This window comes from Salmo salar, unplaced genomic scaffold, assembly GCF_905237065.1.
Source record: "Salmo salar unplaced genomic scaffold, Ssal_v3.1, whole genome shotgun sequence".
NCBI lineage: Eukaryota > Metazoa > Chordata > Actinopteri > Salmoniformes > Salmonidae > Salmo > Salmo salar.
In genome coordinates, this window is record NW_025549204.1 from 104,104 (window position 1) to 123,902 (window position 19,799).

The 19,799-nt window shown below is 36.6% G+C and overlaps 1 protein-coding gene across 1 annotated transcript; it reads right to left on the reverse strand.

Annotated features, from left to right (window-relative positions):
• Positions 1-679: 679 nt before the first annotated feature.
• On the reverse strand, positions 680-13,182 carry LOC123735939 (zinc finger protein 239-like). The gene is made up of 2 exons (XM_045713111.1): positions 12,683-13,182; positions 680-1,374 (listed from the first exon to the last, which is right to left on the reverse strand). The coding sequence occupies exons 1-2, from the start codon at positions 13,020-13,022 to the stop codon at positions 680-682; spliced, it is 1,035 nt and encodes a 344-aa protein (XP_045569067.1). The 5' UTR covers positions 13,023-13,182.
• Positions 13,183-19,799: the final 6,617 nt, after the last annotated feature.

A 19,799-nucleotide genomic window follows, 5' to 3' on the forward strand; every position in this document is an offset into this window, starting at 1 on the left:
ACAGGAAAAAACACTATTTCCATTGGTTGTTAGTACTGTACTGACCTCTCGTCCTCTGTCTCTCTCGTACTCTGCCTTGTGTATTTATCTTCAAAATATTCTTATAGTCCCAACATAGAACCAAATAGACTTCCCAAAAATAATATGGCATTTACTTTATTTCACATTTATTTAATCAGATATGTCAATTGAGAACCAATACGCATTTACAATGACAATCTGAATGAAGAAATACTAATATCAATCTATTTAATAATTAACATGTTTGAAATATCCCAATGATATAGTGAACAACATTTAGGGGTTTACACTTGCATTCAATCAATCTTAAGTTCATAATCAAAACATTTTTTTTTATTCTTTTAATCCGATTTTTTCGACATGATCATGTCTTGAGCTGGGAAAAACATGTAGACCTATTTTTCAGTATGATTTCATTCATACAATATTATTTAATGTAGAATGAACAAAAACACAATTTCTCAATCAAAAACATAAGTCAGAACACAGCCTCTCTATTCTCTCATGTGATTTCAGGTCCTCTGACTGGGAAAATGTCTTTTCACAATGAGAGCAGTGGTATGTCTTCTCCTCCTGTGTATTAGTATGTTGGAAAGGCTTTTCTCCTGTGTGTGTTCTCTCATGCTTTTTCAGGCTCCCTAACCGGGTAAAACTCTTTTCACATCGGGGAACATTTGTAAGGCTTTTCTCCTGAGTGTATTCTCTCATGCGCTTTCAGGCTCCCTCGATGGGTAAAACTATTTTCACTATTGGAACAGTGGTAAGGCTTTTCTCCTGTGTGTATTCTCTCATGCTCCTTCAGGCTCGCATACCACCTAAAATTCCTTCCACAGTGGGAACAGTGATAAGGCTTCTCTCCAGTGTGTCCCCTCTCATGTGGTTTCAGGCTCCCTAACTGAGTAAAACTCTTTACACCGTGGGAACAGTGGTACGGCTTCTCTCCAGAGTGTCTTCTCATATGTATTTTCAGGTTCCCTAACCCAGTAAATATCTTTCCACACTGAGAGCAGTGGTAGGTCTTCCTATCTTCTGTGTGTATTTCTTCATGTTGTTTCAGGTACCGTAACTGGGTAAACCTCTTTCCACACTGGGAACATTGGAAACTCTTTTCTCTTGTGTGTGTCCTCTCATGCTCTTTTAGGTTCCCTAACTTGGTAAAACTCTTTCCACAGTGGGAGCATTCGTAAGGGTTTTCTCCTGTATGCGTTCTCTCATGTACTTTCAGGTTCCTTAACCACTTAAAACTCTTTTCACACTGGGAACAGTGGTGTTGTCTCGCTGGTTTGGGCGTCTCTGGGTCTGGTTCCCCTGAAGGAGTCTCCCCGCTGTCAGAGTGAGAGTCTGGTCCCTCTCCTACCAAAGACAGAGTATTTAGTTCAATATTAAACAGAGAACTGAATTAAACCTCCATAAAATAAAACTGTCTTCCTGTGAGGCTAGATTCCTCAAAAACCTGAAGTCAGTTTTCAGAACATTACATAATTTAATAAAAACTTGGTGGCTGCCCTAATAATAATAATAATGTAGAACATAAAATCTAATCTTTCTCACATGTTTATAGGCTGAGCAGAGCTCTACAATAGGGAAAGGGGGGATACCTAGTCAACTGAATGGATTCAACTGAAATGTGTTTCCCGTATTTAACCCAACCCCTCTGAATCAGAGAGGTGCGGGGGCTGCCTTAATAGACATCCACGTCATCGGCAGCCAGGGAACAGTGGGTTAACTTCCTTGCTCAGGGGCAGAATGACAGCGTTTTTACCTTGTCAGCTCGGGGATTTGATCCAGCAACCTTTCGGTTACTGGCTCCTACCTGCCAGGCTACATAATGTCGTATTTTAGGCTGAGCAGAGCTCTATAATAATAGATAATGTCATGTTTATAGGCTGAGCAGAGCTGTATAATAATAGATCATGTTTATAGGCTGAGCAGAGCTGTATAATAATAGATAATGTCATGTCTATAGGCTGAGCAGAGCTCTATAATAATAAATAATGTCATGTTTACAGGCTGATCACAGCTCTATAATAATAGATAATGTCATGTTTACAGGCTGATCAGAGCTCTATAATAATAGATAATGTTTATAGGCTGAGCAGAGCTCTATAATAATAGATCATGTTTATAGGCTGAACAGAGCTCTACAATAATAGATAATGCCATGTTTATAGGCTGATCAGAGCTCTATAATAATAGATAACGTCATGTTTATAGGCTGATCAGAGCTCTATAATAATAGATCATGTCATGTTTATAGGCTGAGCAGAGCTCTATAATAATAGATAATGTCATGTCTTCAGGCTGATCAGAGCTCTATAATAATAGATAATGTCATGTTTATAGGCTGAGCAGAGCTCTATAATAATAGATAATGTCATGTTTACAGGCTAATCAGAGCTCTATAATAATAGATAATGTCATGTTTACAGGCTGATCAGAGCTCTATAATAATAGATAATGTCATGTTTCCAGGCTGATCAGAGCTCTATAATAATAGATAATGTCATGTTTACAGGCTGATCAGAGCTCTATAATAATAGATAATGTCATGTCTTCAGGCTGAACAGAGCTCTATAATAATAGATAATGTCATGTTTATAGGCTGAGCAGAGCTCTATAATAATAGATAATGTCATGTTTATAGGCTGAACAGAGCTCTATAATAATAGATAATGTCATGTTTATAGGCTGAGCAGAGCTCTATAATAATAGATCATGTCATGTTTACAGGCTGATCAGAGCTCTATAATAATAAATAATGTCATGTTTATAGGCTGAACAGAGCTCTATAATAATAGATCATGTTTATAGGCTGAGCAGAGCTCTATAATAATAGATCATGTTTATAGGCTGATCAGAGCTCTATAATAATAGATAATGTCATGTTTATAGGCTGAACAGAGCTCTATAATAATAGATAATGTCATGTTTATAGGCTGAGCAGAGCTCTATAATAATAGATCATGTCATGTTTACAGGCTGATCAGAGCTCTATAATAATAAATAATGTCATGTTTATAGGCTGAACAGAGCTCTATAATAATAGATCATGTTTATAGGCTGAGCAGAGCTCTATAATAATAGATCATGTTTATAGGCTGATCAGAGCTCTATAATAATAGATAATGTCATGTTTATAAGCTGAGCAGAGCTCTATAATAATAGATCATGTTTATAGGCTGATCAGAGCTCTATAATAATAGATCATGTTTATAGGCTGAGCAGAGCTCTATAATAATAGATAATGTCATGTTTATAGGCTGAGCAGAGCTCTACAATAATAGATAATGTCATGTTTACAGGCTGAGCAGAGCTCTACAATAATAGATAATGTCATGTTTACAGGCTGATCAGAGCTCTATAATAATAGATAATGTCATGTTTATAGGCTGATCAGAGCTCTATAATAATAGATAATGTCATGTTTATAGGCTGAACAGAGCTCTTTAATAATAGATAATGTCATGTTTATAGGCTGAACAGAGCTCTACAATAATAGATAATGTCATGTTTACAGGCTGATCAGAGCTCTATAATAATAGATAATGTCATGTTTATAGGCTGAGCAGAGCTCTATAATAATAGATCATGTTTATAGGCTGAACAGAGCTCTATAATAATAGATAATGTCATGTTTATAGGCTGATCAGAGCTCTATAATAATAGATAATGTCATGTTTATAGGCTGATCAGAGCTCTATAATAATAGATAATGTCATGTTTATAGGCTGATCAGAGCTCTATAATAATAGATAATGTCATGTTTATAGGCTGATTAGAGCTCTATAATAATAGATCATGTTTATAGGCTGATCAGAGCTCTATAATAATAGATAATGTCATGTTTATAGGCTGATCAGAGCTCTATAATAATAGATAATGTCATGTTTATAGGCTGATCAGAGCTCTATAATAATAGATAATGTCATGTTTATAGGCTGATTAGAGCTCTATAATAATAGATCATGTTTATAGGCTGATCAGAGCTCTATAATAATAGATAATGTCATGTTTATAGGCTGATCAGAGCTCTATAATAATAGATAATGTCATGTTTATAGGCTGATCAGAGCTCTATAATAATAGATAATGTCATGTTTATAGGCTGATCAGAGCTCTATAATAATAGATAATGTCATGTTATAGGCTGATCAGAGCTCTATAATAATAGATAATGTCATGTTATAGGCTGATCAGAGCTCTATAATAATAGATCATGTTATAGGCTGATCAGAGCTCTATAATAATAGATAATGTCATGTTATAGGCTGATCAGAGCTCTATAATAATAGATAATGTCATGTTTATAGGCTGATCAGAGCTCTATAATAATAGATAATGTCATGTTTATAGGCTGAACAGAGCTCTATAATAATAGATAATGTCATGTTATAGGCTGATCAGAGCTCTATAATAATAGATAATGTCATGTTATAGGCTGATCAGAGCTCTATAATAATAGATAATGTCATGTTTACAGGCTGATCAGAGCTCTATAATAATAGATAATGTCATGTTATAGGCTGATCAGAGCTCTATAATAATAGATCATGTTTATAGGCTGATCAGAGCTCTATAATAATAGATAATGTCATGTTTATAGGCTGATCAGAGCTCTATAATAATAGATAATGTCATGTTTATAGGCTGATCAGAGCTCTATAATAATAGATAATGTCATGTTATAGGCTGATCAGAGCTCTATAATAATAGATAATGTCATGTTATAGGCTGATCAGAGCTCTATAATAATAGATAATGTCATGTTTATAGGCTGATCAGAGCTCTATAATAATAGATAATGTCATGTTATAGGCTGATCAGAGCTCTATAATAATAGATAATGTCATGTTATAGGCTGATCAGAGCTCTATAATAATAGATAATGTCATGTTTATAGGCTGATCAGAGCTCTATAATAATAGATAATGTCATGTTATAGGCTGAGCAGAGCTCTATAATAATAGATCATGTTTATAGGCTGAACAGAGCTCTATAATAATAGATAATGTCATGTTTATAGGCTGATCAGAGCTCTATAATAATAGATAATGTCATGTTTACAGGCTGAACAGAGCTCTATAATAATAGATAATGTCATGTTATAGGCTGATCAGAGCTCTATAATAATAGATAATGTCATGTTATAGGCTGATTAGAGCTCTATAATAATAGATAATGTCATGTTTATAGGCTGATCAGAGCTCTATAATAATAGATAATGTCATGTTATAGGCTGATCAGAGCTCTATAATAATAGATAATGTCATGTTTATAGGCTGATCAGAGCTCTATAATAATAGATAATGTCATGTTATAGGCTGAGCAGAGCTCTATAATAATAGATAATGTCATGTTTATAGGCTGAGCAGAGCTCTACAATAATAGATAATGTCATGTTTACAGGCTGAGCAGAGCTCTACAATAATAGATAATGTCATGTTTACAGGCTGATCAGAGCTCTATAATAATAGATAATGTCATGTTTATAGGCTGATCAGAGCTCTATAATAATAGATAATGTCATGTTTATAGGCTGAACAGAGCTCTTTAATAATAGATAATGTCATGTTTATAGGCTGAACAGAGCTCTACAATAATAGATAATGTCATGTTTACAGGCTGATCAGAGCTCTATAATAATAGATAATGTCATGTTTATAGGCTGAGCAGAGCTCTATAATAATAGATCATGTTTATAGGCTGAACAGAGCTCTATAATAATAGATAATGTCATGTTTATAGGCTGATCAGAGCTCTATAATAATAGATAATGTCATGTTTATAGGCTGATCAGAGCTCTATAATAATAGATAATGTCATGTTTATAGGCTGATCAGAGCTCTATAATAATAGATAATGTCATGTTTATAGGCTGATTAGAGCTCTATAATAATAGATCATGTTTATAGGCTGATCAGAGCTCTATAATAATAGATAATGTCATGTTTATAGGCTGATCAGAGCTCTATAATAATAGATAATGTCATGTTTATAGGCTGATCAGAGCTCTATAATAATAGATAATGTCATGTTTATAGGCTGATTAGAGCTCTATAATAATAGATCATGTTTATAGGCTGATCAGAGCTCTATAATAATAGATAATGTCATGTTTATAGGCTGATCAGAGCTCTATAATAATAGATAATGTCATGTTTATAGGCTGATCAGAGCTCTATAATAATAGATAATGTCATGTTTATAGGCTGATCAGAGCTCTATAATAATAGATAATGTCATGTTATAGGCTGATCAGAGCTCTATAATAATAGATAATGTCATGTTATAGGCTGATCAGAGCTCTATAATAATAGATAATGTCATGTCTTCAGGCTGAACAGAGCTCTATAATAATAGATAATGTCATGTTTATAGGCTGAGCAGAGCTCTATAATAATAGATAATGTCATGTTTATAGGCTGAACAGAGCTCTATAATAATAGATAATGTCATGTTTATAGGCTGAGCAGAGCTCTATAATAATAGATCATGTCATGTTTACAGGCTGATCAGAGCTCTATAATAATAAATAATGTCATGTTTATAGGCTGAACAGAGCTCTATAATAATAGATCATGTTTATAGGCTGAGCAGAGCTCTATAATAATAGATCATGTTTATAGGCTGATCAGAGCTCTATAATAATAGATAATGTCATGTTTATAGGCTGAACAGAGCTCTATAATAATAGATAATGTCATGTTTATAGGCTGAGCAGAGCTCTATAATAATAGATCATGTCATGTTTACAGGCTGATCAGAGCTCTATAATAATAAATAATGTCATGTTTATAGGCTGAACAGAGCTCTATAATAATAGATCATGTTTATAGGCTGAGCAGAGCTCTATAATAATAGATCATGTTTATAGGCTGATCAGAGCTCTATAATAATAGATAATGTCATGTTTATAAGCTGAGCAGAGCTCTATAATAATAGATAATGTTTATAGGCTGATCAGAGCTCTATAATAATAGATCATGTTTATAGGCTGAGCAGAGCTCTATAATAATAGATAATGTCATGTTTATAGGCTGAGCAGAGCTCTACAATAATAGATAATGTCATGTTTACAGGCTGAGCAGAGCTCTACAATAATAGATAATGTCATGTTTACAGGCTGATCAGAGCTCTATAATAATAGATAATGTCATGTTTATAGGCTGATCAGAGCTCTATAATAATAGATAATGTCATGTTTATAGGCTGAACAGAGCTCTTTAATAATAGATAATGTCATGTTTATAGGCTGAACAGAGCTCTACAATAATAGATAATGTCATGTTTACAGGCTGATCAGAGCTCTATAATAATAGATAATGTCATGTTTATAGGCTGAGCAGAGCTCTATAATAATAGATCATGTTTATAGGCTGAACAGAGCTCTATAATAATAGATAATGTCATGTTTATAGGCTGATCAGAGCTCTATAATAATAGATAATGTCATGTTTATAGGCTGATCAGAGCTCTATAATAATAGATAATGTCATGTTTATAGGCTGATCAGAGCTCTATAATAATAGATAATGTCATGTTTATAGGCTGATTAGAGCTCTATAATAATAGATCATGTTTATAGGCTGATCAGAGCTCTATAATAATAGATAATGTCATGTTTATAGGCTGATCAGAGCTCTATAATAATAGATAATGTCATGTTTATAGGCTGATCAGAGCTCTATAATAATAGATAATGTCATGTTTATAGGCTGATTAGAGCTCTATAATAATAGATCATGTTTATAGGCTGATCAGAGCTCTATAATAATAGATAATGTCATGTTTATAGGCTGATCAGAGCTCTATAATAATAGATAATGTCATGTTTATAGGCTGATCAGAGCTCTATAATAATAGATAATGTCATGTTTATAGGCTGATCAGAGCTCTATAATAATAGATAATGTCATGTTATAGGCTGATCAGAGCTCTATAATAATAGATAATGTCATGTTATAGGCTGATCAGAGCTCTATAATAATAGATCATGTTATAGGCTGATCAGAGCTCTATAATAATAGATAATGTCATGTTATAGGCTGATCAGAGCTCTATAATAATAGATAATGTCATGTTTATAGGCTGATCAGAGCTCTATAATAATAGATAATGTCATGTTTATAGGCTGAACAGAGCTCTATAATAATAGATAATGTCATGTTATAGGCTGATCAGAGCTCTATAATAATAGATAATGTCATGTTATAGGCTGATCAGAGCTCTATAATAATAGATAATGTCATGTTTACAGGCTGATCAGAGCTCTATAATAATAGATAATGTCATGTTATAGGCTGATCAGAGCTCTATAATAATAGATCATGTTTATAGGCTGATCAGAGCTCTATAATAATAGATAATGTCATGTTTATAGGCTGATCAGAGCTCTATAATAATAGATAATGTCATGTTTATAGGCTGATCAGAGCTCTATAATAATAGATAATGTCATGTTATAGGCTGATCAGAGCTCTATAATAATAGATAATGTCATGTTATAGGCTGATCAGAGCTCTATAATAATAGATAATGTCATGTTTATAGGCTGATCAGAGCTCTATAATAATAGATAATGTCATGTTATAGGCTGATCAGAGCTCTATAATAATAGATAATGTCATGTTATAGGCTGATCAGAGCTCTATAATAATAGATAATGTCATGTTTATAGGCTGATCAGAGCTCTATAATAATAGATAATGTCATGTTATAGGCTGAGCAGAGCTCTATAATAATAGATCATGTTTATAGGCTGAACAGAGCTCTATAATAATAGATAATGTCATGTTTATAGGCTGATCAGAGCTCTATAATAATAGATAATGTCATGTTTACAGGCTGAACAGAGCTCTATAATAATAGATAATGTCATGTTATAGGCTGATCAGAGCTCTATAATAATAGATAATGTCATGTTATAGGCTGATTAGAGCTCTATAATAATAGATAATGTCATGTTTATAGGCTGATCAGAGCTCTATAATAATAGATAATGTCATGTTATAGGCTGATCAGAGCTCTATAATAATAGATAATGTCATGTTTATAGGCTGATCAGAGCTCTATAATAATAGATAATGTCATGTTATAGGCTGAGCAGAGCTCTATAATAATAGATAATGTCATGTTTATAGGCTGAGCAGAGCTCTACAATAATAGATAATGTCATGTTTACAGGCTGAGCAGAGCTCTACAATAATAGATAATGTCATGTTTACAGGCTGATCAGAGCTCTATAATAATAGATAATGTCATGTTTATAGGCTGATCAGAGCTCTATAATAATAGATAATGTCATGTTTATAGGCTGAACAGAGCTCTTTAATAATAGATAATGTCATGTTTATAGGCTGAACAGAGCTCTACAATAATAGATAATGTCATGTTTACAGGCTGATCAGAGCTCTATAATAATAGATAATGTCATGTTTATAGGCTGAGCAGAGCTCTATAATAATAGATCATGTTTATAGGCTGAACAGAGCTCTATAATAATAGATAATGTCATGTTTATAGGCTGATCAGAGCTCTATAATAATAGATAATGTCATGTTTATAGGCTGATCAGAGCTCTATAATAATAGATAATGTCATGTTTATAGGCTGATCAGAGCTCTATAATAATAGATAATGTCATGTTTATAGGCTGATTAGAGCTCTATAATAATAGATCATGTTTATAGGCTGATCAGAGCTCTATAATAATAGATAATGTCATGTTTATAGGCTGATCAGAGCTCTATAATAATAGATAATGTCATGTTTATAGGCTGATCAGAGCTCTATAATAATAGATAATGTCATGTTTATAGGCTGATTAGAGCTCTATAATAATAGATCATGTTTATAGGCTGATCAGAGCTCTATAATAATAGATAATGTCATGTTTATAGGCTGATCAGAGCTCTATAATAATAGATAATGTCATGTTTATAGGCTGATCAGAGCTCTATAATAATAGATAATGTCATGTTTATAGGCTGATCAGAGCTCTATAATAATAGATAATGTCATGTTATAGGCTGATCAGAGCTCTATAATAATAGATAATGTCATGTTATAGGCTGATCAGAGCTCTATAATAATAGATCATGTTATAGGCTGATCAGAGCTCTATAATAATAGATAATGTCATGTTATAGGCTGATCAGAGCTCTATAATAATAGATAATGTCATGTTTATAGGCTGATCAGAGCTCTATAATAATAGATAATGTCATGTTTATAGGCTGAACAGAGCTCTATAATAATAGATAATGTCATGTTATAGGCTGATCAGAGCTCTATAATAATAGATAATGTCATGTTATAGGCTGATCAGAGCTCTATAATAATAGATAATGTCATGTTTACAGGCTGATCAGAGCTCTATAATAATAGATAATGTCATGTTATAGGCTGATCAGAGCTCTATAATAATAGATCATGTTTATAGGCTGATCAGAGCTCTATAATAATAGATAATGTCATGTTTATAGGCTGATCAGAGCTCTATAATAATAGATAATGTCATGTTTATAGGCTGATCAGAGCTCTATAATAATAGATAATGTCATGTTATAGGCTGATCAGAGCTCTATAATAATAGATAATGTCATGTTATAGGCTGATCAGAGCTCTATAATAATAGATAATGTCATGTTTATAGGCTGATCAGAGCTCTATAATAATAGATAATGTCATGTTATAGGCTGATCAGAGCTCTATAATAATAGATAATGTCATGTTATAGGCTGATCAGAGCTCTATAATAATAGATAATGTCATGTTTATAGGCTGATCAGAGCTCTATAATAATAGATAATGTCATGTTATAGGCTGAGCAGAGCTCTATAATAATAGATCATGTTTATAGGCTGAACAGAGCTCTATAATAATAGATAATGTCATGTTTATAGGCTGATCAGAGCTCTATAATAATAGATAATGTCATGTTTACAGGCTGAACAGAGCTCTATAATAATAGATAATGTCATGTTATAGGCTGATCAGAGCTCTATAATAATAGATAATGTCAAGTTATAGGCTGATTAGAGCTCTATAATAATAGATAATGTCATGTTTATAGGCTGATCAGAGCTCTATAATAATAGATAATGTCATGTTATAGGCTGATCAGAGCTCTATAATAATAGATAATGTCATGTTTATAGGCTGATCAGAGCTCTATAATAATAGATAATGTCATGTTATAGGCTGATCAGAGCTCTATAATAATAGATAATGTCATGTTATAGGCTGATCAGAGCTCTATAATAATAGATAATGTCATGTTTACAGGCTGATCAGAGCTCTATAATAATAGATCATGTTTATAGGCTGAACAGAGCTCTATAATAATAGATAATGTCATGTTATAGGCTGATCAGAGCTCTATAATAATAGATAATGTCATGTTATAGGCTGATCAGAGCTCTATAATAATAGATAATGTCATGTTATAGGCTGATCAGAGCTCTATAATAATAGATAATGTCATGTTATAGGCTGATCAGAGCTCTATAATAATAGATAATGTCATGTTATAGGCTGAGCAGAGCTCTATAATAATAGATAATGTCATGTTTATAGGCTGAGCAGAGCTCTATAATAATAGATAATGTCATGTTATAGGCTGATCAGAGCTCTATAATAATAGATAATGTCATGTTATAGGCTGAGCAGAGCTCTATAATAATAGATCATGTTTATAGGCTGATCAGAGCTCTATAATAATAGATAATGTCATGTTATAGGCTGATCAGAGCTCTATAATAATAGATAATGTCATGTTATAGGCTGATCAGAGCTCTATAATAATAGATAATGTCATGTTATAGGCTGTATTTGATCCAATGTAAATAACATTTTGTTGGTGTCCCACTTCATCTCTAAAGTAATAATTACCATACTTTCTAAATGATAATTCTTTAGTTCAGCCTTTCCTTGAAATGGCTATTTTATTTTATGTTTTTTTGTAGACTTACAAACGTTTGCTAATATGTTCAGTCTCCCCAAAACGCTTGTCCTTTTGCTAATATGTTCAGTCTCCCCATAACACATGTCCATTTCATGTCAATAATGCATCTTATTTTATGTATTTCTCCAACATTATTTAGAAATCTGCTTTTTGTTGGTATACACACTCCACACAAGGCCTACAATAGACACACATCAAAAGTTTCATTTATAACTTGTTTGCCATTCTGTGAGACAATTAAGTTGTGATTTTGTGGTGGGAGGGACTCTGATGGTATACACATGTTACAGTTAAGCAATAAGACCAGAGGAAGTGTGGTATATGGCCAATATAGCACGGTTAAAGACTGTCCTTATGCACGACGCAACACAGAGTACCTGGATACAGCCCTTAGCCGTGGTATATTGGCCATCTATCACTGAGGTGTCTTATTGCTATTATAAACTGGTTACCAACGTAATCAGAACAGTAAAAATACATGTTGTCATACCCATGGTATACGGCCTGATATACCACGGCTGTCAGCCAATCAGCATTCAGGGATTTAAAATGTAGCTTCAACATTATATTATAACATAAATTCCTATAGTACAGAACAACATTTTCAAGTATAGAATTTCAGTAGCATGCTGCTTTAAAACAACACATTCGTTCAAAACCTTTGCAGTTAGAGCCCGTTTTTAAGACAGTACTTACTGGTGGTAATCAGATCTCCTGACTCCTCTGTCAATATGACAGTTCTCTCTCCCTGTTTCCCCTCCTTCACTTCAAAAACTACATCCTCCTCTTTCACCTCTTCCTCTTCTTTTACTGTAACATCCTCCTCCTCTTTCACTCTGAACGCATCTTCTTCTTTCACTGAAACGTCTTTCTCTTCTTCTTTCACGGTAACAGCCTCACCCTCTACTTCTTGTTTTACTGTGACATCCTCCTCTTCCTTCTCCTCTTTCACGACAATGTTCAGCCCCAGAGCTTCTTTCTCCGTCCAGCAGACCTCCTCTTCTTTAACAGGAGGGGAGTAGTTTAGGGAGCTCATGTTCGGGGATGTTAGCTAGCTAGCTAGTTAGCATGAGCGACTAGTTTAGTGCTAGGCTAATTTATCAAGCCAGCTAGTTGACTAACAATGTACCTATAACATTTAAATGGGGGAAATTAACTAGATGTCAGAAGTATATTTAAAAACAGAGGCAAATATGCACAGAAACAGTCTAAATGTTTCGGCTGTTGGCTACCGAGGTGGCTGACTAGATGTTGTTGAAGAAGTGTTCCGTCCACTAGATTATACGTCACGCTGCAGCATCGCCTGAAAGACGCACATCGCCGTCTGCTGACTGGAGGGAAACGCAGTTGTTGTTGCACACAAATGTATTTTTCATTCCTTTCATTAAATAATAATATTATATTGAGACGTTCAAAAGAGCAGTGCATATTTTGAGTGAGAATTTAAAACATACTGTCCTTCACATCTGTATTTAAGGCAGTTTCATATTCATTCATTTAAAGAAACCCACTGGTCACACTGGTTGAATTATCTGTCAAAATAGGAACTCTGCAGCCTAGTTGAACAGTGATCTATGTTCTATTAACGCTGCTGGGAGCAAACTGGAGAGTAGCTAGAGGAAAACAAACCTAACTGCATGTCCAGGCCCTGGTATATCACCAGACTGTACAAACCTAACGGCATCCCCAGTCCCTGGTATATCATCAGACTGTACAAACCTAACTACATCCCCAGTCCCTGGTATATCATCAGACTGTACAAACCTAACTGCATCCCCAGTCCCTGGTATATCATCAGACTGTATACAAACCTAACTGCATCCCCAGTCCCTGGTATATCACCAGACTACATACAAACCTAACTACATCCCCAGTCCCTGGTATATCACCAGACTGTACAAACCTAACTGCATCCCAGTCCCTGGTATATCACCAGACTGTACAAACCTAAGTGCATCCCCAGTCCCTGGTATATCACCAGACTGTACAAACCTAACTGCATCCCCAGTCCCTGGTATATCATCAGACTGTACAAACCTAACTACATCCCCAGTCCCTGGTATATCACCAGACTGTACAAACCTAACTGCATCCCAGTCCCTGGTATATCACCAGACTGTACAAACCTAACTGCATCCCCAGTCCCTGGTATATCACCAGACTGTACAAACCTAACTGCATCCCCAGTCCCTGGTATATCATCAGACTGCATACAAACCTAACTGCATCCCCAGTCCCTGGTATATCATCAGACTGCATACAAACCTAACTGCATCCCCAGTCCCTGGTATATCACCAGACTGTACAAACCTAACTGCATCCCCAGTCCCTGGTATATCATCAGACTGTACAAACCTAACTACATCCCCAGTCCCTGGTATATCACCAGACTGTACAAACCTAACTGCATCCCCAGTCCCTGGTATATCATCAGACTGCATACAAACCTAACTGCATCCCCAGTCCCTGGTATATCACCAGACTGTACAAACCTAACTACATCCCCAGTCCCTGGTATATCATCAGACTGCATACAAACCTAACTGCATCCCCAGTCCCTGGTATATCATCAGACTGTATACAAACCTAACTGCATCCCCAGTCCCTGGTATATCACCAGACTGTACAAACCTAACTGCATCCCCAGTCCCTGGTATATCACCAGACTGTACAAACCTAACTGCATCCCCAGTCCCTGGTATATCATCAGACTGTACAAACCTAACTGCATCCCCAGTCCCTGGTATATCACCAGACTGTACAAACCTAACTGCATCCCCAGTCCCTGGTATATCACCAGACTGTACAAACCTAACTGCATCCCCAGTCCCTGGTATATCACCAGACTGCATACAAACCTAACTGCATCCCCAGTCCCTGGTATATCATCAGACTGCATACAAACCTAACTGCATCCCCAGTCCCTGGTATATCACCAGACTGTACAAACCTAACTGCATCCCCAGTCCCTGGTATATCATCAGACTGCATACAAACCTAACTGCATCCCCAGTCCCTGGTATATCATCAGACTGTACAAACCTAACTGCATCCCCAGTCCCTGGTATATCATCAGACTGTACAAACCTAACTACATCCCCAGTCCCTGGTATATCACCAGACTGTACAAACCTAACTGCATCCCCAGTCCCTGGTATATCATCAGACTGTACAAACCTAACTGCATCCCCAGTCCCTGGTATATCATCAGACTGTACAAACCTAACTGCATCCCCAGTCCCCGGTATATCATCAGACTGCATACAAACCTAACTGCATCCCCAGTCCCTGGTATATCATCAGACTGTATACAAACCTAACTACATCCCCAGTCCCTGGTATATCATCAGACTGTATACAAACCTAACTGCATCCCCAGTCCCTGGTATATCACCAGACTGTACAAACCTAACTGCATCCCCAGTCCCTGGTATATCATCAGACTGTATACAAACCTAACTACATCCCCAGTCCCTGGTATATCATCAGACTGTATACAAACCTAACTGCATCCCCAGTCCCTGGTATATCACCAGACTGTATACAAACCTAACTGCATCCCCAGTCCCTGGTATATCACCAGACTGCATACAAACCTAACTGCATCCCCAGTCCCTGGTATATCACCAGACTGCATACAAACCTAACTGCATCCCCAGTCCCTGGTATATCACCAGACTGTACAAACCTAACTGCATCCCCAGTCCCTGGTATATCATCAGACTGTATACAAACCTAACTGCATCCCCAGTCCCTGGTATATCACCAGACTGTACAAACCTAACTGCATCCCCAGTCCCTGGTATATCATCAGACTGTACAAACCTAACTACATCCCCAGTCCCTGGTATATCACCAGACTGTACAAACCTAACTGCATCCCCAGTCCCTGGTATATCACCAGACTGTACAAACCTAACTACATCCCCAGTCCCTGGTATATCATCAGACTGTACAAACCTAACTACATCCCCAGTCCCTGGTATATCACCAGACTGTACAAACCTAACTGCATCCCCAGTCCCTGGTATATCACCAGACTGTACAAACCTAACTGCATCCCAGTCCCTGGTATATCACCAGACTGTACAAACCTAAGTGCATCCCCAGTCCCTGGTATATCACCAGACTGTACAAACCTAACTACATCCCCAGTCCCTGGTATATCATCAGACTGTATACAAACCTAACTGCATCCCCAGTCCCTGGTATATCACCAGACTGTACAAACCTAACTACATCCCCAGTCCCTGGTATATCACCAGACTGTACAAACCTAACTACATCCCCAGTCCCTGGTATATCACCAGACTGCTGTGACCCTCCCACTCTGTCTGCTGAATTCTTTCTCTTTGCTCTTCCTTAATAGGATGTCGGTGGGCGGAGCCGGGAGGGTCGTCAGTGAAATGGGACACACCTGGGCTGGGGGGGGCGCTGGAAGATGGCGGCGAGTGTAGACGAGATTTCAGCTTGCTCCGAGTAACCTTAACTTTTATCCCTCTCAAACTTAAATGTAACGGAACTTGGCTTATAGTAAACACAATAGAGAACAACGCTTAGTTGACCGATAATTTGATTCATAACTTCGAGAAATGGAAGGAAAAAATGTGCGAAAGAGCAAAGGGAGGAGAAGGCAGTTGCTAGCTGAGCACTCATACGTTGGAGAAAAACCGCCACCTGACTCCTCAGGAGAAGAAATGGAGGATTCTGGACATTCGGTTGATTCTGAAAATGCAGTCAATAGTCCTGCACCCAAAAAGACACATAAAGAATTATCTTTGCGCGAATTACAGGTCAACATAATCGATGCTGTCTCTGCAAAGAGAAACGAAAGAGCCGATGGTCTGGAGAAAATGATACGCGAAAACACATCAAAAATAGTTGACCTCGAGACCTCTGCATTCTGACTGTACACCAGAGAAGACACACAGGAGAGAAACCTTATATATGTGGTCAATGTGGGAAGAGTTTTGGTAAATCTGGAGAACTGACTTTACACCAGAGAACACACACTGGAGAGAAACCTTTTAGCTGTGATCAATGTGGGAAGAGTTTTACTACATCTGATCATCTGACAGTACACCAGAGAATACACACAGGAGAGAAATCTTATAGCTGTGATCAATGTGGGAAGAGTTTCACTACATCAAGCATTCTGACTGTACACCAGAGAAGACACACAGGAGAGAAATCTTATAGCTGTGGTCAATGTGGGAAGAGTTTTGGTCAATCTGGACATCTGACAGTGCACCAGAGAACACACACAGGAGAGAAACCTTATAGCTGTGGTAAATGTGGAAAGAGTTTTGGTCAATCTGGAGATCTGACTCAACACAAGAGAACACACACAGGAGAGAAACCTTATAGCTGTGGTCAATGTGACAAGAGATACTCTGATAAAAGATCTCTGATCAAACATCAGAAAATACATGGAGTTGTTTCATGATATCAATGAAATAATGTCACAATGTAGAATGTTTAAACATTGTAGTAGGAGTATTTTAATGATGTCACAATGTAGAATGTTTTAACATTGTAGAAGGAGTATTTTAATGATGTCACAATGTAGAACCCTAAACGTTTGTCCCCTGTTCTATTGATTTCAACATGATATGGATATTAGCCTCAGGGGGAAAATCCAGGCTCTGAATTGAAAGAGTACTATTTATGTGATTTAACAAAAAGTACTAACAAAAAAAGAGTTGTGTTACACTTACCACGTTGGTGACCCACTTGAATCAAAATGCATCACTTCAAAATGTAGCTAGCTGTTTTCTACAAGTTGTCCTCTAACCAGGGATGTACACATTATTCCCAGATTCCGTGTGGTTTTTGAGCTGTTAGTTTTAACAGGATGTGCAACCTCATCTCCCTCCTCTCGGCACAATTGATTTTAGCATGATATTGATTAGTTATGACAAATAAGTGTTACTTATTTTAGGGACCCCTACATTTAAATGCATCACTCCAAAATGTAGCTGACTGTCTTCTGCAGGTTGTCCTCTAACCAGTGAGGTAAAATATGTCTCCATTTCCATGTGTTTTTTTAGTTGTGTTAGTTTCAACAGCACGTACAACCTGATTTCCCCCTAATCGATATCAGTGATTTATTGCTACTTGTCAAAACAACAGCGTTTTTTGTGCTTGTGCAGTTTATAAGCGGCTTGTTTCAAAAAATACAAGTAATATGATTATTGTGGCAGATGTTTGTGTATATTGCACATGTTATGTTTAGGTTTTCAATTTATCCCAAACTGTTTCTGCATATTGGTTATTGATTTAGACACGTTAAAACTGTTTTAACGTGTCTTAATCAATTGAGGATATCCCAAGTGTGGTCTCCCTGAGATCCCAAGTTAGAGGGATCCCTCGTGCACCATTTACCCAGGTCATCAGGAGCGGTCACCAAGTCAAGATTCACATCCCCAAATTTGGTGGTTAATTTCTTTAAAATCAATTGAGGAGACAAACTTATCACACAAGTCAGAGTTATTCTTAAACTAAATCTTTATTCACTTAATAATGGAGCAGGGCAATACAACGTACACATACAAAATTAATCAAACGAGTGCTCTACGATAATGATGGCTGGTCAACAACTCCCCCCCAGATGATTCGTTGAGAGCCACAATACAAAAGTACAAAGGTATTTTACAGCCAAGATACACCCCTTTCAACCTACATGACTGGGACCTAAAAAGACACCCACCATGAGACCCACTAAATCTGCCCAAGAAGAGGCAAACAAAAGAAAATCCCACACCAAACTTAAAGACAGGAAGTAAACCAAAAAGGTGGAGCAACTAAAGGTGTTGACTCTCCACATGTATCAAGACAACTGGAGCACTGGGCCAGACACTCTTAAATAGAACCTGGACCAGCTCAGGTGAAACACCTTCCCACTAACGAGATGGACAAGCCAGCACAGGTGTAACACATACTGACTAACGAGGTGACACCAATCAGTGCGTCCTACGTGCTAACGAGCTAGACGTGCTAACGGAACTAGACGTGCTAACGGAGCTAGACGTGCTAACGGAGCTAGACGTGCTAACGAGCTAGACGGGCTAACGAGCTAGACGGGCTGACGAGCTAGACGTGCTGACGGGCTAGACGGGCTAACGAGCTAGACGGGCTAACGAGTTAGACATGCTAAAGTCCAACCTCAAAACATAAATGGAAAAACCAAAGCCTGTAACACCTTCCCCCTTAAGACAACAAATATATCCTATATTTCTTTTGGAAAAGTTTGCTCACCACCAACAGAAAACAACTTCCATTTCACATTATAATCAACTAAAATGATTCCCTTCTACAATATAAACATGGTGTCTACTGGCTGTCAACAATTAAAAACAAGAAAAAAAATGTCTAAATAATATACAGTATCTTTTCTCCTTCATCTTTCGTTCTATACAATCCTTCCTTAGCTTCTAGAACTCTCGTCCTCTTGGAACGAGCCCAAACAAAACTCATCTCCAATAGGACACAGACATGTCTGATTTCAAGAGGAAACTCCTGCAATATCCATAGTAACTTTCCACCTCACTACAGAGCTTCTCTCTCTATTCAGGGTTCACTAGATAGGCATGTTGTTGGAACGGGGCCCAGTCCCCAATGTCATGTTCTAGTACATTTGGTTTGGCACATCTGGGAATGAACCCTGATATTCTAAAAGCAGGGCAACAATGTCAATATAATTGTACAAAACAATTGTCAGTTGGTTACATTAATAATAATCATTACTAAATGTTCCATGAAATGTAAATGTGAAATATTTGGTTGCATGTCTTATTTTCAAAGTCTTTTCAAT